Source organism: Perca fluviatilis, chromosome 2 (genome assembly GCF_010015445.1).
Source record: "Perca fluviatilis chromosome 2, GENO_Pfluv_1.0, whole genome shotgun sequence".
Classification (NCBI taxonomy): domain Eukaryota; kingdom Metazoa; phylum Chordata; class Actinopteri; order Perciformes; family Percidae; genus Perca; species Perca fluviatilis.
Genome location: NC_053113.1, coordinates 31,858,290 through 31,882,612, shown reverse-complemented (window position 1 = coordinate 31,882,612; position 24,323 = coordinate 31,858,290). Strand labels below are relative to the sequence as shown.

The following is a 24,323-nucleotide window of genomic DNA, read 5'->3' as shown; positions in this document are numbered from 1 at the left end:
ATGTCTGTACATTGAGAAAGGAAGCGTCACAGAGGGATCGGGCTGGGCAGCAGGGGAGTTAGCTGGGAGTGATAAGTAAAGGGGTCCCGGTTAAGAAATCGGCTTATGTGGGGCTCATCATAGAACGATGACTGGGCAACAGTTACTCGTGTGCTGAGGAAGTCTGCAGTTATTTAACCTAGATGTGTTTCAACATAGTGCCTTGCTCAGGGGCCTTGCTGAATGAAGTGCACACTCTTAGTTAGCGTTATTGACATTTTGTCATCCCGACACCTAAGCACACAGTTGACTGGGAATGTAGCAACAGTACCCTTTTTTCTTACGTTTCTCGTAGAAAAACATCATAGATAGAAAATCCTAAATGATCCTGGATCTTTGAGGCCAATACCGATATCAACACTGGAGAAGAATATAGCAATATATTAACCACGTTCTTTTTTTGAACAATATGATTTTCTATGACAGCTGTATCAGTAAATATAACAGTATCTTTTGGACGTTAAACATAATTTTAAGTTAAGAATTTGAACTAAAAAACACAAACATATACATAGGAATGCCGCCAATAAAACGGATATTACTTTGGTTTACTTTTCCAGTTCTTTTTGAATGTATCTCCTCACATACTCACTGATAATGAATCATGTAATAACCACATATCGGTCAATAATAGCGGTCTGCAGATGTGTCGGTCAGGCTCTTTTAGGTGGGAATGAAAGCCAGCTGAAAGATAATGCAGATTAACAACCGAATAAATTCACTAAATGTTCACAAACAACGGGCAGAAAGAAGACGTCCAGGTGAGCCTGTGTTGATCTGCTCAGTCCTAATTAGTGTTTCCCCGCTTGTTTCCTTGAGTACCGCTGTGAGTGTGTGTGCGTGTGTGTATGTATATATGTGCTATCGAAAATGTTTGGTGGAGTGCAGTGAGGCCAGTATCTGGAGCAGAGGGCACGCCGGGCTCCTTCTCTCTAATGAGCACTCCTCTACTCCTTTCCTGGGTCTTTCTGTCAGGCCTGCACTGCTCCCACAGTCTGTGTGCCCAGCCAACCATGCATGCCTGCCTCACCACCTAGCCTGCCAGGGCAGAGCCTCAGGGGGCTGACAGACTTACTAGAGATCCAGGCCTCAGGGGCCTTTTAAAACATTCCCACTGAACACCATTAAAGCGCAGTACAATTGCTGCTGATGCCTCAGCCATACGGAGGCAGACAGAGAATGTTGCAGGATTGCATTAGAGGTCTCTTAACAGGAAAATAACAGGAGTTAGAAAGTAATTAAACAGTGAATAAGAGAGTTTGATTATCTGAGAGCTGCAGTGCAGTAGACGGAGAAGAAGAAACGCAGAATGCCAAAAGAAGGAGAGCAAGGATGAAGAGACCAGAATTATGAAGGAACTGATGTATATCGGATGTATATTTATGCACAAAACAGGGTTCAAGTAAGGAATGTTTGATTGCGTATCAGTTTAAGGTTTGAAGGAGTGTGTGTGCGTGCTCAAGTAGATCCTAACACAGTCATTTTAAAATAAGGTCATGGTCTTTTACATTTAAATCAAGTCATTTCAAGAACAATGCATCTTGGCTTAGTGTTATTTTAGACATGTGTGCCTATGTCAGCAGTGCTCAAATAATGTTACATTTTGTGTCCGAGTGCTCCTACCAATCTGTTCTTTCCTCTTGATTTCCCCCCCCCCCAGAAACCACGACCCAAACCCAGGCACTCCATCTCAAAACCCATTGAGAGCAACTACTTTGGTATTCCACTAGCCACCGTGGTCACTCCTGAGAGGCCAATTCCAGTCTTCATTGAGAAGTGCATCCGTTTCATTGAAACAACAGGTAGGAATCTTTTTTACTTTACGTAATAAGGAGTACAGATGCTCTATGGCATCCAGAACAGTCTGTTGTTTTCAGTCATTTAAGTGTTAACTGCCTCTGCATATGCTATACCTGTCTCCTTTGAGCTCTCTTTTTCCCTATATTTCATCCTTATCTTAATCCTCCTCCCTGGTGGGATTGGTCCTCCTTAAATCACACGCAGCCTTTGTGTCTATGTGCATGTGCGTATGTGCTTTCTTTTGTGTCTCCCTTACTCTTTGTTCACATTTGATAAATGGAAGTGCTTTGCTGAGCTGTAGGCTTTGAAAGTGGGCACCTCCAGGGATGTGAACCAGGTTGGGGTGTTAACTTACTTTTTTGATAACCTAAATAGTTTTATAATCTCAAAAAAGTAAAGCAAAGTGGGCTGTGTTGAAATCCACGGGTAAAGCCAGTTCCTTATCTGTATGCATGTTACATAAATACCGTTCGTGTGGCAACTCCCAAACTGGTTAAAGCATCAAGCAAATCACGCTGGCTTCTGTTTCCAGTGGTTACGGTCACAGTATTTTGTGCTATCTTTAAAATGAGTCATCAGAGCCTCATTCAGATCAATGTGATAATGAGAAAAGCCAAGGTTTTTTTTAAGCAACAACAAAGTTGTATAATGTTAGAATGGCTCTATGTATTTTAACTAAAATACTCTCATCTGCTAACCTTGAACTCGGTGTGGATTAGAGGCTGTTGCCACCAATCATCCACACACACATCCATACCTCCTCTCCTCTCCTCCCTCGGAGTACTGGGAGCACAGATGTGATTGGATAGCCTTTCTTAACCATGCTACCCTGTTGCCCAGATGCCAAACCCCCTGCCAGGCTATTCTGGTGCCCCACTGCCCCAGGACTGCCAGCTTGCCTCTCAGTCTGCCACCAGCTGTTACACTAAACCAGATGCGACTTAGATCAGGGTCAGTAGTATGTATAGATATTTGTACACTATCTGTTCTTGGCTGGGCCGTAAACAGGATTTTAGATACTAAAGTCATGAGTCAGTCTCTCACCCCTTTACCGCCAAACACTTTTAAAATTTAATTTAGTTAGCGGTTTAATTGTATTTTGAGTTTTATTTAAATGGCAGCATCCCCCCTGAAATCAACTCAACACAACTGACTAATATCTACCTAATAGAACTGTCTCAGAGAAGAGTGTATATTATCCCTATACCCAATATATATACATACTGTATTAACATTTTTACATAAAGGTCTACATTTTTTTTTATAGCTCTCTCTCCCTATCTCTCCATGCTGCCAGGAATACAATTGTGCTGTATTAATGCTGAGTTCTTCATTATTTTATTTTATTTTATTTTATTGAACTGGTTCCAGGAATCTGCCTAACAAACTGTTTTAAACTTAACGTCACTGGTAGTTACTGTCCTGATACTTGGATTTTAATGTTTGTCTTATAGGAACCTTCATATATATATATATATATATATATATATATATATACACACACATGCATTGCTTAAAATTGTCTTTTCATTCCATAAAGTGAGTTGCATGTGAGTTTGACAAAACATTGCTGTTGTTTACCGACATGCCATTGCATTCCACTGTAATCTCTCTCTTGATTAAAGACTGTATCTGAGGATTACTGCGGCCTCAGAAAACATCCACCGCCTTCCTCTGTGTAGGAGTATAGGGGCAAAGCTCTAGATAACAAGGCATCACGTTAGATTTCACCTCCCCCTGTTCAGGTGGTAACTGGAGCATTCAGAGCTCTTAGTTCTGGATGGAGGAGGAAAAAACAGGTTGTATGTGTTTATACATGAGGATGTTTTCCACCTTTTACCCTCACTCACTCCTTTAGTATTTCGGCATAATCCTCTTCTCCCGTGCCCTTGTTTCTCTCCTGCTTTCTCCCAATCCAGTCATCCTTCTCCCTCTGTCTCCACTAGTACCTTCACTTGTCAGACTTCATTTCTTTCATCTTCTTCCTAACCCATATTTCTATTTCTCCCTCTGTTTTGTCACCTCTCTCAAATCACTGCATTTTTTCCCCCTCGTGCTATCCCCTCCATCTCCCCCTTCCTTCATTGCTTTCGCTCCTTCCTCTTGTCAGCGTGCGCGTGTGTGTGTGTGTGTTTTCGCCAGAGGGTTGCCAGGTAATGTTCTGCCCCATAGCTCCCTCTGTCCGATCAATATCACAAGGTGGGAAATTGGAAGAATGTTTGGGCTCAGCTCTTTTCTGTGTGTGTTTAGCTTGCGCCTGTGTTATTTATGTGTGTATGCATGTGTAAGAAGTCAGAAGCAATAGGAGTGTGCGCACAGAAATGCTTAGTTTACATACTAACACATGCGGTACAAAATGGCACACCCACACAGAGAATGACTGCGGCTTGCGAGGGGAAATGAGTTACAATGTGCTATTTCGTTTTCGATTGTAGTTGCTGTAAGTCCGACTTTACTTATACCGTATCTCTGTCTGCAATCTGTGGGTATAATGGCACTCACAGGAAATTACCATTCAACGCTGACACTATGTTTATCACTACAGTAGGAGCTGATAATGAGTGACGTTGTGAGGCTGACTCTGGACCTGCAGCTTTGACCTACATCCTTCCCTTCTCCCTCTTCCTCAAACAGAAATACTCACAAACCAAACCTGCCTTTATGTTTGTATCTGTTTTAAATGTAATTGATAACTTCACAGACCTTGACCTTGGTCTATGCAATGAAAATATTATATTTTTTTACCCTCAGACAAAGTCAAAAATACTAGTCAGAAAAACTTGGACTCAAAAACCAAATGTTATTTTTTATATAGGCATATTTTGGCAATACACATGAGGCACTAAAGAAAGACTTTTCTGTTTTTACATTTCTATTCAAAAATCTTTCTTCATTTCTTTGTTGCTTCTCTTAATTGTGCTTCCCAGCTCACTCCCTTTGTCCTTGAGAATAATAGCAGTAGATGTGTTATTTTGTATTATTTTCATGCTTTCTGAGCTTGTAGAAAAGCAGGTGTATAAAATCAATCCGCTGTGACTGCTGTTGTCTCTCCGGAGCTCTGGTTTTATCTAGGCGTGGTACCCGCAGTGTGTTCTGCCGGGGTGATGATGAATGTGTGTGAGCGTGTGCGGGCATATAACGTAAAGGGCAGAAATCCAGCCACTGCCTGTTTTCATGGTGAACTATGAAGTCAGCCGCTAGGCTGATGTGGGATCAGCTGGAGTGTTGGATATGATCATGCTGCGGGAGCACAGCCGCTGATAGGGCTGGGTATCGTTCAAAGATTTCCAATACCGGTACCGATACCAATAACTTGACTTTGATACCGGTTCAATCTTATAAAATAATTTTTCACAAAAAGAAATTACAATATTTCGGCACAAATCTTTATTCTTCAGCTCCTACTACGTGAGTTCATCTTTGTGTAACGTGGAGGTTTTTTTCTGCGTGTCTTTACGATGTGTAACGTTAGACAGCCAATCACAAACCGTTAGATCTCGGTAGAAGCATGCTGCATGCTTATTGGCTCACTGAAGAGATTTACTCCTTAGGTATCGAAATTTGGAATTGAATGACGAGGCATTTTTCGATACTCGATGCTATAGAGGCAATTCGGTCGGTGCTTAAAAAGTATTGAATTCGGAACCCAGCCCTAGCCGCTAACTGCAGGGTCATTTATCGCTATCGGAGTGTGATTACAGGTGCATAGGTGTGTTTTTGCCCACTTCAGTGCTGTTGGAAGCTGTGAAGTCATCATAGATAGTTGTATTTTTAGGTTTCTACTACCAATATAAACTCAAAAAGCTGATCAAAGTAACCATTGTATATGTCTTAATATGCACTGTAGTATGGATTGATAATAGCTTAAAAGAATAGAAAGTTATTAGTTAAAGTTACGTTTCCTAACACAACTGGAAACGTTTTTAGAGGATGCCGAAAAAACATTTGTATACCACAGGAAGTGCTCATATTTACGTTGACCCCAGGAAGCGCTGGTGCTTTGTTTGACCCCAGAGGAAGAGGATGCTGTTGTCTGTTTTGGAGAGCTCACTTTTCATCATTTCTATCATTGTACAACTCTTCTACAGTATTCACTTTTTTAAATCCACTCAACCAACCTCCATCAATGTCTTTTGTTGTTTTAAACACATTCCCCACCCCTCTAGATATCCTTATCTTAATCCCTTTATTTGTTCTCATTCTGTCTTTCATCAGTCCTGACGCTCACTCATATGCGTCCTCACACTCTTCCCCCCCCCACCACTATCTTTCTCATACTTGCTTGTCCCATTTTGCCCCTATCTCTCTCTCTCCCCACCACTTCTACACTACTCCCCTCTCCCTATCTCTCCTCCCATTCCTGTTTTCCTAGTGTCTGGCTAGAAAAGCTTTTGTGGATAATTGATTGGAAGGAGGAGGAGATCGATGCTGTATAACTTGACTGAGAGCTCTCCCATTTCCTCCCTGCTTCTCTCTATCTCGCCCTCTTCTTCTGCCACTCCCTATCTCCTTCACTCCCTCTGGATTGCTCTTTGTCTCCCTAAATCTCCACCAAAGTGTTGAGACAAAGAAGAGAGAATTTCAAGGGTGGGAGGTGGAACCTTGTTTTATATAAACTGGAAAAAAATATAAATGAAGGAACATGAAGTGAACCTCCACTCAGACCAGCTATTGACGTGCCTTTCGCTGTCCTGCTTGGACATAGTTGCTTGTGTTTTCCATGTCGGAGTATGTGGATGTGTTGCGGAAATACAAGACTAAAGGTTATATTTACCAAGCCATGCTGCAAATGTGTCACTGCTATTCAATCTAGGGAGTATTTAGTAAGACTAATATATGTGATATGATGACGACAATACTTGTGATAGACATGTTTTGTACAATTGTTTTCTGCTGCTGAATATTTTGAAACTGCCATTATGCTCCCCCACCCCCTTAAAATGAAAATTATACAGCATGTGAGGAAACATTAGCTTAGTTAGTCATTGGTTGTCAGCTCAACAAAAGAATAAGTGATTGAATTAAAAAGGTCTCCCCGAGTTATGGCAAATCAATGTGGGAGATTTTTTGTTTGTTAAAACAGTCAACTATATTAGATTTTTAGATTATAATGGAATGGATTATTGCTTTAAATGGGTAATAAAGGCCTCCTTAGTAAGTATTTAATTTGCTGATTCAATCATATTATACTTGACTGCACCTGCTGTGAGCCATCAACATCCTGGAATATATATGTGTGTGTGTGTGTGTGTGTGTGTGTGTGTGTGTGTGTGTGTGTGTGTGTGTGTGTGTGTGTGTGTGTGTGTGTGTGTGTGTGTGTGTGTATGTGTATGTATGTAGTATGTGTATGTATGTATATATATGTATGTATATATATGTATGTATATGTATGTATGTATATATATGTATATGTATGTATATATATGTATATATATATGTATATATATATATATGTATATATATATATATATGTATATATATATATGTATATATATATATGTATATATATGTATATATGTATATATATATATGTGTGTATATATATATGTGTGTATATATATATGTATATGTATGTATATATATATGTGTATATATATATATATGTGTATATATATGTGTGTGTGTGTGTGTATGTGTGTATATGTAAATTTTATTTATACAAATGTTTCAGTATAACAATATAAAGACACATACATACAAAAGGCAAAATAAGACAAGAATCCATCGAAAACAACAAAAACAGACAGCCAGCACTCAGCCAGCACTCACTCAGTACAAAGAAAAGAAAATGTGTAAAATGTACATGTCTATTCATTAGACGAGATGCCCCAAAATGTCCACTCATAGGGTCAGAAATGAAGTCCAGGAGGCCAGAAGGGATCAAGGCAGGCCCTCGCAGCAATTGGAATAGCACAGTCCCAGTGTGTGGATATAAGACAAGAACAGTGCACACACAATAAGAAAAAAAATAAGAAAAAGACATCAGGTCTCAGTTTGCGGGCTTTCCCTTCTGATGTGCTCTATGAAAGGGCCCCAAATTCTCTTAAACTTAGCATGGGAGTTAGACAAAGAAAACCAAATTTCTTCAAGGTGTAAACAGGAAACCATATAATTTAGCCACTTTTTGAAAAATACATATTTAAGCAGAATCCTCTTCTGATTAAATATGTATTTTTCCAGAATAAAGAATGGGGGATGAATGGAGAGCTCTTGTTAAGTCACCTTTTTTATATGCATTTTTTTAATTTGCTGCAGTGTTCTTTATTGCTGTTGCTAAAGTGTTTATGTTCTCTATTAGACAGACCAAAGATGTTTATATCTCTCTCAATGTGCCGATAGGCCCTCTTTATGTGTGTGCTTAATAAAACAGTGCTGCAGGTTTTACACCTTATTTTTCCGGGTGTTAAATATCAGACACGGTCTCTTTTCTTTCACGAGTCTTTGCTCCTATTTGTACCTCTAAATAGAAATCCTTTAAAGTAAATATTACAAGAGCTCAAACATGCAAATTTGAGCCTTTCTACTTTTTTCTCAATTTTCTGCCACAAACCTCAGTGTGGCCCTTTAGTAAATATGGAACGCAATTTGACTGTTTACAAAGAAAGACCGCACGTACTGAGTAATTCTCCAACGAATGACATCTGCAGTTCCTCAAGTCATTTTAAAGTGTGTAGCTACTAAGAGAGCCTCCGCTTGTCACAGTGCACCAGTGGGCTCTTAGCAGGCCTGCAGGAGTGCTTTATGGGTTTAATAAATAGTGCTAATAGTGTGTTTAGATGGAAGGGGACATACTGTAGGGAGAGGCCATTAGAGCAGCCTGCAGTAGCTCTACTTTTTCAGGACTTCAGTGCCCATCTATACGCCGCATAGTGATGTATCAGAGAGTTCTTGGTGGTAATTGACTAGCGACTATAAATACTTGATACTTGCAAATTAAACACTTGAAAAGAACACTGAGCTAATAACATTCCTCTCTCTCTCTCTTCTCCCCCCCCCCCCACACACACACACACACTAGGGTTAAACACAGAGGGCATCTACAGGGTCAGCGGGAACAAGGCAGAGATGGAGAGCATGCAGCGGCAATTTGACCAAGGTATGTTCCTTTCTGCTTACATTACTCACACCTACAAGTGTACACATGCTCGCTCTTGCTTCAGCTGTACACTTACAAGGGTGTAAAGAAAAGGCCACAAAGTGTGTGTGTTTGTGTGTGTGTGTGTGTGTGTTTGTGTGTTTGTGTGTTTGTGTCTGCTTCTATCTATAACAAGCCCGGATCCCCTTAATTAACCAGGGAGCATTAATTCTACAGAGGGAATTGGCCTTCGCTCCCTTTTAGACTGTAGAGCTGCCTCCTCGATCTTCAACCTGCTCCTGCGTGCGTGTGCATGTTCACACGTGTGCATGTACAAGTGCTGTCAATGTGTGTCTCCATGCATGTGTCTATCTGCTGTGGGCAGTTAATTACCTCCAGATTGGTTTGGTTAATGAAGCATGTCGCTGCCAAGATAGATAGCAGAGCAAGATGGCCTGTGTGTATGCGTGCGTCCATGCCTGGTTGAAGTTATATCCAACTCGGGTAATCAGAGTTGAAGCCCCACGTTGAATCATTCTGAGCCTCCGGCCAATGGGACAAGACATTTACAGATAAAACTACAGCATAGGTGTCTCATAGCCATACTGAAGATGGCACTTCATCAGGCCCCTGAAGGTTCAGATAACTCATTACAGGAGAAAGCAGCATCAGAAGCACGGCTCTTGGGAAACTCTCAGACTTTTCAGGAAACTTACCAACCAAATCTGTATTACTTTTTTTCTTGCCTCTCTTCTTTCTACACATTCTACCTTTAGTAAAGTAAAAGGTTATCAGAAAATGGCTTTTTTTTAATTAAGTCTCTTGCTCACACACACTCTCTAGTGCTCTAGTGGAGTTGCTGTCTGGCTGTCTCTCTCTGCTCAAATCTACTTTATAAGTGTCTGTGGATTCTATGGCATCACCAAAGATGCTATTTTTTATTTATTCATATTGATTAAATGATGAATTGAACAGAACTGTTTGTGCAGACTTGTCTACAATGTCTGTGCACAATCCAGAACAACCACAAACAGTGAATTATAAGTGGGAGATATGGATAAATCCCTCTAACAGTGTGATTTTACACTGTAATATCTGATTGATTTAGTACATTTTCTGGAAAATCCATAACCAGACAGGACTGTCTGTTTTTGATTCAGAAAATATAATGCTCAACTTTAATAACCGACTAAATTACATTGATGCAAAACTCATTTAAAAGTCTATTATTTCCATAAAACACTCCTGATCATTGATTTGTCAAGCCACCATGCTGTCTGGTTGAATATGTGCAGTTTTAGTTCAGTTATATGACCGACTGATCATAAAAAATAATTTCTTTGTGGTGCTTATCATTGTACTTAAAGATACTTTACAACACAATAAAGCACAGAAAATATTAAATGAAAAGTAAGGCAGAGATTTTGAGACATTTCTTAACTTTTTGTTAACCTTTATGTTGGTACAATTTTGATGGCATTGTTCCAGACAGCTACCCTTAAAGTGCTCATATTATGCTTTTTGGCTTTTCCCCTTTCCTTTACTGTGTTATAAACTCAGCAAAAAAAGAAACGTCCTCTCACTTTCAACTGCTTTTATTTTCAGCCAACGTATGCATAAAACTTTATATAAACATAAACAAATTCAACTACTAAGAAATAAACGCAACAATGTTTCACAGACATGTGACTAACAGAAATGGAAAAATGTGTCCCTGAATAAAATCAAAAGTTACAGGGAAGACATCCTCCTCCCTCATGTGGTACCCTTCCTGCAGGCTCATCCTGACATGACCCTCCAGCATGATAATGCCACCAGCCATACCGCTCGTTCTGTGTGCGATTTCCTGCAAGACAGGAAAGTTAGTGTTTTGCCATGGCCAGCGAAGAGCCCGGATCTCAATCCCATTGAGCACATCTGGGACCTGTTGGATCGGAGGGTAAGGGCGAGAACCATGCCCCCCAGAAATGTCCAGGAACTTGCAGGTGCCTTGGTGGAAGAGTCGGGTAACCTCTCACAGCAAGAACTGGCAAACCTGGTGCACTCCATGAGGAGGAGATGCACTGCAGTACTTAATGCAGCTGGTGGCCACACCAGATAGTGACTGTGACCATCCTTTGTTCAGGGACACATTTTTCCATTTCTGTTAGTCACATGTCTGTGTAACATTGTTCAGTTTATTTCTCAGTAGTTGAATTTGTTTATGTTCATACAAAGTTTTACGCATGTTAAATTGTGCATGTTATAGATTTACAAAGTGAAAAAGTCTGAAGTCCACCCCAAAGGGACTTGCCATCTTCCAGAGAAAACACTGTTCACAAACCGCTCCAAACAGCTCTATTGTAGTTCAGCCTTTACATCCGTGACGAACGTGCGTCACTTTGTAACACACGTTATAATGCTCGCCTAGCTGCTAGCGTGGCATGCCGGTGTCACTGCCCGATGTGAGTGCAGATGTGAGTTGCAGATGCTCAGATTTAAACGGTTTACGGCATAACGTGTCCTACTGAAATTTGTGAAATCCATAAAATAAACTTTACTCATTACAAATAATAACAGAAGATGGAAATCCTTTCAAAATCGTTTTAGCTATCTATGATTGTTTGATTGCTAACATTAGCTCAAAACGCCAGTCAAGTGACAGCCTTTGTTGTGTTTGATTGCTAACTTGTAGCCAGCAGTGAACGAACTTCGTTATGTAGGTCTCATTTTTATTGTATTGACATTACAGAAGTCTCTCGTTAGCAGGTTCTTATAGGCTACTTGTCGCAAAGTGACGTATACGCAACTCACATCTGCACTCATCTCACATCGGGCAGTGACACCCTCATACTCTGCAACTGACAAGCTAGCAGTGCTTACCTAGGTACTGCACATGTGCGACTCCCAACAAAGACAGAACAGAAGTGAGATGTCTCACTCTGTAGCTAAAACAGAGAGCTCAACACACAGGGTGAAAAGAGGAGCTGCAGCACTGTGTAGTACAACAAAATGTGGTGTTTTTTTGAAAATTAAACCATGTAAACCTATTCTGGTACAACCTCTAAATACAATTATGAACCTGAAAATGAGTATAATATGAGCACTTTAAGTTAAATTCTGAAATGGACCGGTAATATAAAGTGCACCCCTGATATAAACCGTATAGCAAATGACAAATATATATTGTTTCACATTATATATATCTCATTATAGCCCCGTCTGTGGTTAGGGCTACATTTCCAAAGCAGCCACCTCTCTTATTTAATGTATATGCATGTAAGATTGTGATGTATATAACTGATATGTGTCTTTTGTACTTCAAGTCTTTCAATTTCAATTATTTTTTCAGACCACAACCTGGACCTAGTAGAGAAAGACTTCACCATGAACACAGTAGCTGGAGCCATGAAGGCCTTCTTCTCTGAGCTACCTGAGCCTCTGGTGCCCTACAGCATGCAGGGAGATCTGGTGGAGGCCTTCAGTAAGTCCTGGGGCTCTGGTGAGAGGGGACATGGGGGACAGGGATGTGGGGGAGAGTTCTGCACAAAACCCTGAGAAGTATTGGATTTTGCCTTGGAATCTGTTTCCCTTCTTTGTAAATTTTCTTTAACCTAACAAGCACAACTCTTGCAATCCAAATCCATTCATGGGGAGAATTGGATTTGCCACTCAGGGGAGGGTTGGAATGTGGAAAGGAGGAAAAAAAAGGGGGATGGAGGAGAGAATATTTAAGTCTTCAGGAAGGGGGAAGGAGGATGATTGCACATGATGGAGGGATGCAGAAGCACTATAGATAACGGGGTCTGGATGAAGTCATGAGAAAACAGTCATATGTTAGATAAACGAGGATGCTCCTGTTCTCTCCACAGCCTCTCTTCTTCTCTTTGTGTCCTGTAATCTGTCGAAATGGAGATTTACGGCATAGCTTAGTCTTGCGTCGCACCAGAAAGATTTACCCTTGGGCCGCAAGGCTGCTGTCACTCACCAAGCTGTGTGTCTGTGTGTGTGTGTGTGTGTGTGTGTGTGTGTGTGTGTGTGTGTGTGTGTGTGTGTGTCTTAACGGCCCCGGCGAGACTCTTCAGCCGTGACAGAGACCTGATAAAGCTCCTGCAGTCTGCGCCACAATAGAGGAATAGAAAAGAGAGTGAAAAGTTGTGTGTTTAGTGACAAGAAAGCCTTCAGTCGGTTGAAAATAGCAAATTGTGCTCGGCATTTTCAGAATCCGAGCTTTCTTACTATCAGAGTTAGAGGTGGAGAAAATGTGGGCTACAGAAAAAGCTGGGCGTGTGGATTTGAGTGCATATTGTCATGGTGACGTTACTTTAAATAAGCTGTAGGAAGTTATGTTTTGATTACCGATGATGAATGTACGGCAGGAGGAACTAAGGCTGTGTTAAGTCATTACGCCTCAAATGTGTTTTTGATCCACACTGACCTCATCGTGGGAATACAAACTCAAATTTTCTGATTGTAAATCATGTTTGTGATGTGGACGAGAACATCTGCTGTTCCCACTGCTGCTCTCTGCCTCACTCACATGCACACAGGATGGACTGTGTTAACTGGTGACGTCACCTTTTCTGACTCACTCCTCGCTGCCATCAGGCTTAACACGCCTAGTGTTATGTGTGCATTTGTGTGTCAGTTGCTGTAATCTGTAGGACATTGTGATGGGTGTATTTTTCTCCTCTGGAATGTGTGTGTGGTCCTTGTCTGGTGATTTATTTATTTCTTTGAGAAATGTAGTTTGGAGGCCTTTTGAATCGTGTGTGTGTGCGCGCGCGTGTGTTTGTGTGTGCGTGTGTTTGTGTGTTCGTTTGTGTGTTCGTTTGTGTGTGCGTGTGTTTGTGATTGGGATGTGTGAAACTCGTACTGTTGTAGGATGAAATCACTGTGTCCTGCACTGTTTTTTTTTGAGAGCTGAATTCAATTGCTTTCCTATGCTCTTCAAACTCTCCATTGTACTCGACCCATCTCTCCTCATCTTAACTCTCAGCCTCTGACACCTTTTCCACAGATTTTTTTTTCAGACACTTTCCTCTAACCTCTCTCGTCTCTGTCTGCCACCATTCAGAGATCAACGATAGGGAGCAGCGCTTCCAGACGATGAAGGACATTCTGCGCCGCTTCCCCAAGGAGAATTACGAGGTCTTCAAATATGTCATCAGCCACTTGAACAAGTGAGTGAGTGACGGGGTCAGAGTTGGACTCTGACAGCCATGCTGACGACCCCGCCGGTCACCCAGTCAAGTGACCTAGCAGTGACATCGCTGAAAGTATCCCACTGACAGAATAGAGGTTGCTTTACTCAGGTTGAGCCATGATCTGTGTTAATGTAGTGGTTATTAAATCTCAGTTTGTATGTGGATTACTACTGTGCTCCAAAAATGGCAGGAAAACTTTGTAGTTTAAATTCAAACTATAGTATAGATCAGTGGTTCCCAACCTGTGGGTCAGGAGTCACAAGATGATTGAAGGAATAAGAGGGGGGGAAATGTTGGTCTGTTACACAAAATTATGCTTATGATTCTACAGTTTGTGTTTTTATTTCATCAAATAAAACATAATTTTACTTTCTTCAAATGAATCTTTCTAAGAAGGATGACTCACTCTTTGATTAAATAGTTTAAAACTTGCGTCTACACTACGGCAATTACCTTTAATGATGGGTTGCTTCATCTAAAATTCATTTAAACTTTCAATTAACATTATATAGGTAACATAATTTAGCTTTCTGTCCCTAATGCGCACACAAAACAGGGAAAAAAGGCTTTTGTGTACTTTGCCCCCCTCTGCATGGAATGCGCTGCAGAATGCAAATGCTTTTAAATCCAAAATGAAAGAAATAGAGGCAGACCCTTTAAGATGTCCGTGTTTTCAATATTTTTTCCTGGTTACAAAAATGGCTATTTTAAATTGACATAATGTGAAATGCTTTGCTTTATTTTAGTTCTATTAACTTCCACTTGTGTTTTTTGTCTATGTTGTTTTATATGCTGCTGCCTGTCTTGGCCAGGTCACCCTTGAAAAAGAGATTCTTAATCGCAATGGGTTTCTCCTGGTTAAATAAAGGTTGTTATTATTATAATAATAATAATAATAATAAAAAGTTTTGTTTAGTGCTAATTAGCAAATGTTAGCACGTTAACACGCTAAACTAAGTTATCTTAGTTTACCTAAACATCCGCATGCTAACATTGCGAGCATGTTCAATGGGAGTTTTTCCCCCCGCTCTTCTCTGCCTGATATCTGCCTACAGTACACAGTATACACATGAGTCGATTCTTCTATCTGACCATTTTAGGAAAAAGAGACCCCTGCTGTTGTTAATTCTATATTAGGGGCAAACCTTTTTCAATCATTTGGGGATATGTGATGAGGAGATTTGAGAGGACACCGTAAGGTTTCGATCAGCACCAGATCATTTGAAGCATCTCTTTTTATGATAATTTCAGGTGAAAATGAGGCGGTGATTTGTGGCCAATTAATTTCACTTTTTTGGTTTCTTTGTGTTGCGCAGGGTGAGCCAGAACAACAAGTTGAACCTCATGACCAGTGAGAATCTGTCCATCTGTTTCTGGCCCACACTGATGAGACCAGACTTCACCACCATGGACGCCCTGACTGCCACCCGTACCTACCAGACAATCATCGAGAGCTTCATCCACCAGTGCGCATACTTCTTCTACAATCAGCCGCTGGCTGACGGCCTCCCCGGCTCCCCCACCTCTACGCTCTCCGGAGGAGGAGGAACCTCGGCCTACTCCTGCATGGCTGGAGGCTACTCATCTTCGCCGACTCCGTCCCCGACTCCCTACGTCCTCCCAGCCACCCCTCCTGTCATTCCTCACTACGGCCCTCCTATCCACCACCACCACCACCACCATCACCTCCATCAACATCAGTCCCCACCCCACTCCCCACCTGCTACTCCCCAGTCTCCGATCCCAGCCCTGCTGCCGCCCTCCCTGCACCCCCATCACCCCCCTACGGAACAACACACGCTGTGAACCAGGGATCAAGGGAAAGAGGGGAGAGAAAAAAAAAAACAGAAGAAGGCGGATAATGAGATTCGGCGAGATTTAAGGGTTTAGAATAAGAGATTTTGAAGTTTGGGAAGGAATTGAAGAAGAAAAATTGAAACGAGAACAGGAGGTATGAAGAGAAGTTGGGAGGGATACAGTAGATGTGAGATGCAGTATGTACAGGGAGAAACCTACATGTTTGGGAGAAGAAGGGGGTGTTTGAGCCTCTGTTGCTTTTAGAAACATGGACACACACAAGGCAGAAAAGGGGAACACTGAAGAGCCTCTGAACTGGCAGTATGACCTTTTCCCTCCTCGCCACTTTATCCCTTTGTCTCTCAGTGTCACTTCATCTAGACCTGCCCTCCTTGCCTTATAGAGAACCTACACACAAGCACACTAATGAGTGAGATGTAGCCAGTAACTGTTAAAGGGACTCAGAAGTAAAGTTGAAAGGGGAATGTGAACTCTGTTATGTTAAGATTGCTTCAACACACACACATACACACAAACACACACACACTTGACACAAACTGCCAGTGGCCAGTGTGCCTCCGACAACCATTCTCCTCAATCCCTTGGCCTCTAACTGTGCTGGGAATTTTGGTGGAAGCCGCATGTTTTTGCAACCCGACCCATCTACTGTACCTACCTGGGAGGATGGGGCTGGGACAAAGTGGAGAACAGAGCGATTCCTGAACACGTTTGTTTATTTCGCCATTGTACAGAGGACTTAAGCAAGAAACACGTGTTACTACTCACCCGACAGGATGTTCTGTCCTCCACAACACACACACACACATTCCTATCTATCCACCCCTCACACAGCCACACGCACGCATGCAGACAAATTCAGTTTCAGTTGAGGCAGTATGCCAAACACAGAAGAAGAAAAAAACTCAACCGACCGGATCTGCTGGGCAGAAAATTGGAACAAACGTTTATGGGAACTTTCACACCCTTTGCATTCTGGGAAAGCGCCTCCCAGTCTCCTGTTCTCTCTCTCTCTCTCTCTCTCTCTCTCTCTCTGTCTGTCTCTCTCTCGATCTCGATTTGAACTTTAACCTCATGCCCTGTCTTTGTAAACACACAGAGAAAGCAGCTTAAAAAGTGGATTTATTAATTGGTCTTGATTCTACATTCACATTCCCTCTGTCCCAACACGTTTTGTCCCTCATTTAACAAAATCTTGGGAAACAAAGAAAAAACCACGGGGCCTATCACTCAATGAGTGGCCTTGTGTGTGTAAGTGTCTGTGTGACTGTCTGTCTGTGTGCGCATGTATCCATGCCTTTTTGTTTTACCTGAATTTCCCTGTATTAGGCAGAAAGTGGGAATAATTCCAGTCTTGGACCTTCACCTGTCATGTTGCTCCTCTCACGCTGTGGTGGTTTTACGAGCAAGTCGGTGCTGCAGTTTCCACAGTAAGGACCTTGTTCAAAAAGCACTTTTCTGAGCACTTTGAAGGCACATTTTAAATTGGAGCTGCCATGACATGACAGCCACCGTTCACTTTATTGTCAGTCCACCCTTCTCTCTCTCTCTCTCTCTCTCTCTCTCTCTCTCTCTCTCTCTCTCTCTCTCTCTCTCTCTCTCTCTCTCTCTCTCTCTGGGAGCACACCACTGACATCTAGAGGAAGAAATGGGTATTGCAGACATAACCTCACTCCCACTACTGCATGGGCGTAGCACCATTTTCCTACTGTGGTTATTGTAACATCAGATTCTCTTCTAGGTGCAATTGTTAAAATTTATTATCACTGTATGTCCGGTATAATTAACTTTAGAGCTCATGGAGAGTAAGGGTGTAAATAAAAGAACAGCAGTTTAAAATCTGGTACAAATCAATTGAGAATATATACCGTAGATTGAGCCTCTGTTGCCATATGTGGTTACATTGCAGTTGATGAGACATGCAGTAAATAAAATTGCCTCTCTGTCTTTAGTCGTTAGTTTCCACTTCACCAAAGCACTCAGCCCTTTGTGAAGGAGTGCATGCCACTTCCCAGACGCCATGTTTTGAGTGGAAGGAAATGAAGATTTAGGAGATTGAGGCACAATGTAGCATTACGGGCCAGAGAGTAAGAGCTGGAAGCGAGGCTCAAGCTTTGACAGGTGGGAGGGACGGCTTTTTATTGTTTGGGAATAATTAGTAACCACTGCTCCAGGCCTCGGCGCTGTCCTCTAAGGACATAGCGTTATGCCTCTGGAAAGAAGACTCAAACAGGCTCTCTGTATAACCACTACAGCAGTATCCCCCCGCTGTCACTGTTATGCCACCACATCCCCTAGTCATTCCTAGTCCAAGAGAGACAGTTGGGTCTGGGAGAGACAGCAGACCGAACAGACAGTCCATTCATCCGTCTGCATGACTGGAACGGAGCATCACAGAATTCCTCGGCCCAGCCTGCTGTTACCGTAGAAACCAGCGAGATGGGGCTCGAGGAGAATCGCTGAGCCCTGATCGAAGCAGCTTTTGAAGTGTGTTTCTGTAAGCTCGAGAAAGTGTGTGTGCATGTGAACTTATGCGTGTTAATGTTAAGCAGATGCTCACCAAGGTCACTTATTCGGTTTGACACTGAATTGCATCTCTGCATGTCTCTCCAGATTGTCCTCTCTGCCCAAAGGGAAGAAAAAAAACAACCTTTTAACCAATCACTGAACTCTTAAAGGAGCTTTTATAAGTCTACACTACCTATTTACCTTGTGTGTGTGTGTGTGTGTATGTGTATGTGTGTGTGATTAGAGAATATAGGAATTAAGAGTGTGTGTGTTTGGGTGGGTGGGTTTGAGCTAACATGCTAGCAAGCTGTGCTTGGCAGATGGCCAGACACCAGCGTGATCCAAATAAACGTGAAGGAGAGGAATGCAGTTCTCCTTGCGGTCATTACCCCGCTGTGTAACCCTGTTAGCTCGTCCAGATTACACACACTGATCCTCAGAGAAAGTGTGAGAGAGATGGGGGAGAGATTGGGGAGAGTGAGAGGGAGGGAAGACAGACAGCAAACGGGTGAATGGGATCATTATTTGGGAGATGGAGGGAGGAAGGAGGGGTACCACTGGTACTTGTGTGTGTGAACGCCGGCCAGTGGCGTTCCCTGTGTATATCAATGTGTTAATACTGAACTGACTGTGAGGCAGCCAAAGACTGTGGAAAAAAAAAAAAAAAAGGGTTGAGGGAGAGAGGGGAAGCAAAGTGACAGTTTAGAAGAACAATTGAATTAAAAATGTGACTTTGGTTCAGCGATATGTGGCTGCATTGCTTTTCTTTTTCTTTTTTTTTTTTCTTTTTTGTTGCAACAATGGTGACAGATGTCTGTTAAGTTAAAATGAGAAACAAGCAAAACTATATTCAAATGGTTGTTTATTAGTATTTTAGGTCTAACACTTTGCCCTTTAGTCAGTGGTGATAGAAAAAAAAGTTTCTTTTTATGTTTTATTTTAATAATTAAAAACACACAAAGCATTTTTTTTTTTAACAATTTCTCTGTGATCGATTGAGAGACCAGCCCAGTATAGTGCATGATTTCTTCCCAACCAAGGAAGAGGGCTCCACCACTCTCACTATTTAAGAGATGATAAAAAAAATATTAAGAAATAATGGGGGGGGGGGGAGAAAAAAAAATGAAGTACTGTAAAGTGAAAAGATTACATCAAACAAAAAAACTGTCATTATTTGCTGAGTATGGTAATTTGTCTCAATGGGAATGGTGTATACAGCAAGGCCTTATGTGATCTGTATCATAGTTAATAAATCAAATCTTGTAAAACTTCAGCTTCTTGTCTCTTTGTTACACGTGAGTGGTCAGTGACACATGGATGAGGTAGGAAGGAAGATGACGTAATCCTGATCAAGTTTGAGTCCGGAGACACAGTCTGCAGTTGGTAAAATGAATTCTTGATCAACTTCTGTATTTAAATTGACCTCGACTAGCTCTGGAAAAGCTAGTAAGTGGACCTTGAGTTACCTTTTTCTTTTTTAAATTTTATAAACTAAGTGTGCAGTCAGAGCAGGTAAAACAATCTATTAATTTAAAGATGAGAGGGAATTCTGATCAAATGGAAATAAAATGTGTAGCATAAGTGTGTTTATTCTTCATTCATACCCTGTTAATCATCTTGCAACCGTTCATATTTATCACGCGACCCCTTATGGTTACTTTAGAACGACACAACGTGATAAATGAAAAAGTTGAATAGTAAGAGATTTATGGTGTTGAAAGTGGCTGAAAAGTAGAATTACACAAAACTGTTTTAAGCGGTGAAGATGTTAGTGCGAAAATAAAGTTGAAATGTTACATACACGTTATTCAATGGATTTTGATTTTGCAAACCCATTTTGTTAGCCAATTTGGGAGGAAGGTCTAGCAAAGCCAGACTAGCCAATTTGCAAACCAACCATGACAAACTAACAGAGAAATCTGTCCCTGCATGTGCATCCGCAAACGTGTAGCTGCCACAGGCGGGGCTTTCATCGTATATTCACCTAAACTCCTTGCTAAGTCACCTATTAATTTTGCAGACATTTTTTGTCTAAAGTGGAAACAGTCTGGGGCTGTGGACGGGAGGAAACTGGGATCCTCACACACATTAAGATACCAACAGAGATACAGCTGCCCTAGATGCAATTTTTGGGTGGAGTAAAACACAGCAACTCTGATCTATTATTACAAAGACAGGCCCTACTCACACACATTTACTAATACACTCCAGAGGGTAAAGAGCTATTTCCATAATCTTTTGTCTGTTGTCTTAATCTATCAGTTTGTGTAACACTGTCATTGAAGTATATTAAATAGAAATAGAAGTATTTACAGTGGAAGACGTGTACATTCATTTCCAAATGTTCTAAAAAGTTTAGTTTCACACAGCATGCCATAAACTTTTTACCACAGTTTGTTGCTCTGTTTTCTTTGCACACTGTTGAAGGCCCACTAAAGCCACAAGGGGTGGGGGGGGGGGACCAGACGAGGTCACAGCAGCCCATGGGACCCTCCCGGTTTTTGCGGAGCGGCCTGAGAAGGGCTCCGCCTGTGCCAAATCCAGGGTGATGTAAGGACTCGGGTCCCTGTGAGGGCAATGCGAAGGCCTCACTGCCATTTCACGGTGCCCTCATCTGACCTTTTCATTGAGTCAAACCAAAGGAAATCCATGTCCATGACCTTTGTGGTGCATCTCGCCATTCTGGCACAGGAAGAAAAAAGCGGCTGATTGGGAATGAAAAGGGCAGGCCCGTGTGCACACAGGACACACGACCCTTGAACTCTAACCTTTAAGAAGTGTCATGAGGGAGAGATGGGTGCGATTTGATTGGAAGTCTAATATGGGGAATCGTCAACATTGCTTAACTAGCCAACGTGGGGATGAAACCACTCGGGGTTGTCAGGAACGCCAGGAGTAGTCACTGATGTGAGGGGAAATTGCAAAGTGAGACGAGTTAATGCAGCTATTAGAGCTTCATTGTGCTACCAAATCGCAATGATCGAATTGATCTAAATGATTTAACAAAATGTCATTGTGCATACACAAACACGCCACTAGGAGGCTGACTTGTCCCACACTACCCATCAACCATCGCTGTGCTGTATCCGGGTAAAGGAGGCAAACGCAGAGCATGGACCTAATTGATTGGGTCAAGGTTTTGGATGTCAACAGTGAGACGACGCTTTAATCCCGCGCTCAACAGTGGGATGAATGCGTGAGACGAGCGTGCGAGACTTTTCTCATTGATGTCGAGCTCCACTTCCCCTCTCACAGTTTGAAAGTGGAGGAGGAAATGGGTTTGACTAAACTCCAGAGATTGTGTGTGAGAGGAGGAGGAAAAGGAGGAGGAGGAGGAGGGGGACGGAGGAGTCAAAGTAAGCCCCGGAATAAAGACAAAGAACTTAATTTGAAGTCATTGTAGCTCTGTAGCCTATTAGAGGCGTGATGTGCTTCTTTAGTGCGAGGCATAACCAAAAAAATAAATAAATAAAGTTCTGAGGTAGACAGAGAGGAGGAGGAGGAGGAGGAAGGGGACATATATGGGGGAAAAAAAAGAGACTGGTCTTATGATGAGTCGAGGCACGTATCTCCGCTCAACCGTGTCTTTCTGGGCTTCGAGCTCGCAGCTGCGGCGGCGGGTATTGAATTCAGATGCGGCCTGTCTCCCCGCTCTGGCCGCTACAGGTGGAAATGCTCTTATCAATACGGACTGTCCGAGCCTGACTGCGGGCCGATCCGTCTCATTGATGATTTTAGGTGCCCCTGCCCTCCCTCTCCTCCCGGAGGAGCCCATTGATTAATGTCTGGGTCACAGTGGTATTTCCATATTGATGGCTCGATTGATGACGGCGCTCCAGGAACAAGCCGTATTGACCAGCTGGAAAGTGATACGTTTCAAACTGTTTGGCGTAGGCCTATACTTATGCATAATAATGGCGCATAATGACTGTAAGATAGGCTACATGTGGTGGAGGTCTAGGTGAAAAATGACGTACATAATGTAGGCTATACGAAATATATTCTACGTGCAAATTCAGCATTGCTGATTTTTTTCCTATATCCTGTGGAAAAGAACAACACATCAATATTCCTACAATAACAACCTGTTATAGGGGTAGAGTAAGGGGTAAGGGTGATCTGGACGTGCGGCAATTATAGCCTACCTATATTATTTCCTCTCCTCATATGAGTGAAAATAAAAAACTTTTTTTGCTGAGCCCTACTGTAGCTGAGAAACCACTCAATTATTATTATATTTTATAAATAACTGTTATTTTGATGTATGGTAGATACACTTTAACTTTTCTTTATTTCTATTAACACGTTCCAGATACTGCACGTGAAACCACATAATCAAAATTGCATGCCCTCATTGGTGTGACATCAAGTAGGTGGGCGGGTCAAGCATCAAACTGGAAGTTGACCATGCACGTCCATTCCTGCAACCCACGAGGTGAGGAAAATGTCATAAGCTTTAGCTAGTTTTCATCAAAAGGTCATAAAATTGGTATAGCTAATATATTGCACCAACTTTTGATGGAAACATGAATATGATGTACTACTCTAACAAAATCAGTAAATATATATCATGTCACTATTTTTGGAATTAGGTTTTTTTTTGGGACAGCATGATTTTGGGAGATTGGGACAGTGCTTAAAGGCTTTACTAAGAAGAAAATTATTAACCTTGCAAAAGAGACCTATTGTGCATGCTCTAGATTAGTGCTTCCCAACCTCTTAGTGTGTGCAGACCCCTACTCAACCACAAACATGTTCATGGACTAGCTGGATTTAGCTAGCTGTTAAAAAACACCAAGTTTACCCTAATACACTAACCAAGCCAACACTTAGTTTAACCTTGACCTCTTAAGCCTCCCTAACTAATCCTTAATGCTGATTGCAGAGTAGAATGGTGGATGGGAAGAGATATGCAGAAAGACAGCAAAAGGGAGAGCACGGGGAAAGAAAAAAAATATAACCCAGTGGAGTGAGGACAGGAATAAAGGGAGGGAGGAGGAGGTTGTGACAGTGAGGAAAGGCACATAAAGGTTTGCCACGCCTCCTTGGAATATGATATAATCTTTCGTCCTCAAATGGTTAGGTAACATCTTCAGTATTACAGAAATGTATCATGTCTTGGACAATTTGTTTTTGAATTCAATTACTGTCCCAATCTCACTACCATCACTACTAATGTAGATATTATTACTATTAATAACTTCGTAAAAATAAAGTGTGACATTGTTTTTTATAGCATTTTTACCATTCCTTATTATAAGATAAGATCAAATAGGATTTATTGATCACCAGGAGTAAATTAAGAATTACAGACAACAAACAATCCAGTGAGGTACACATAACTAATACATCAAAGTTAGAAAGCTATAGCCTATAGGCAGTGTGCATGAATGTAATATATAATGTTTCTACTTAATTTAAATGTAAATTCATGTGAACTCCTTTCTCCTTAAGGTCAGTTTTTCCAAACCTGAGACAGGACCCCTTAATGGGTCACAAGATCATTCTGAGGTGTCACATGATAATCAACAAGGGAGGAAAAAAATAAACACAAGACACACAATTATGCTTATTATTTACAAGCTTCTCTCAAATCTTTGCTTTTTTTATGTTTTACCATCTCCAGGAGTCCAAAATTAAAATCAATCTGAGACGGGAACCTAATGCTTTGGTTGAACAGCTCATGTTGTAGCTCACAGAAATCTGCAACATGTGACAAGGGGTGCTAGGGTAAGGGTAAAAGAGAGGGTGTTAAAGGGGTTCAAATGTGCTTTAGTTGGGGTAACAACTTTGGGATTCCTAAATGTAGTTGATTAGGGACTTTTTGTTAAAATACTTTGAAAATATTATAGCAAAGATGACCACAAGAGCAGGCAGAATTCCACAAAACACCACATGAT

The 24,323-nt window shown here is 41.6% G+C and overlaps 1 protein-coding gene across 1 annotated transcript in view; it reads left to right on the top strand.

Annotated features, from left to right (window-relative positions):
• arhgap35a (Rho GTPase activating protein 35a) overlaps positions 1–19,696 on the top strand; it is a 66,842-nt gene extending 47,146 nt beyond the window's left edge. Inside the window, exons 3-7 of the mRNA XM_039790634.1 lie at positions 1,700–1,841; positions 8,858–8,935; positions 12,246–12,377; positions 13,971–14,076; positions 15,417–19,696. Coding sequence (XP_039646568.1) covers positions 1,700–1,841; positions 8,858–8,935; positions 12,246–12,377; positions 13,971–14,076; positions 15,417–15,906 — 948 coding nt within the window. The 3' untranslated portion in view covers positions 15,907–19,696. The remainder of the gene's footprint in view (positions 1–1,699; positions 1,842–8,857; positions 8,936–12,245; positions 12,378–13,970; positions 14,077–15,416) is intronic.
• The last annotated feature ends 4,627 nt before the right edge of the window (positions 19,697–24,323 follow it).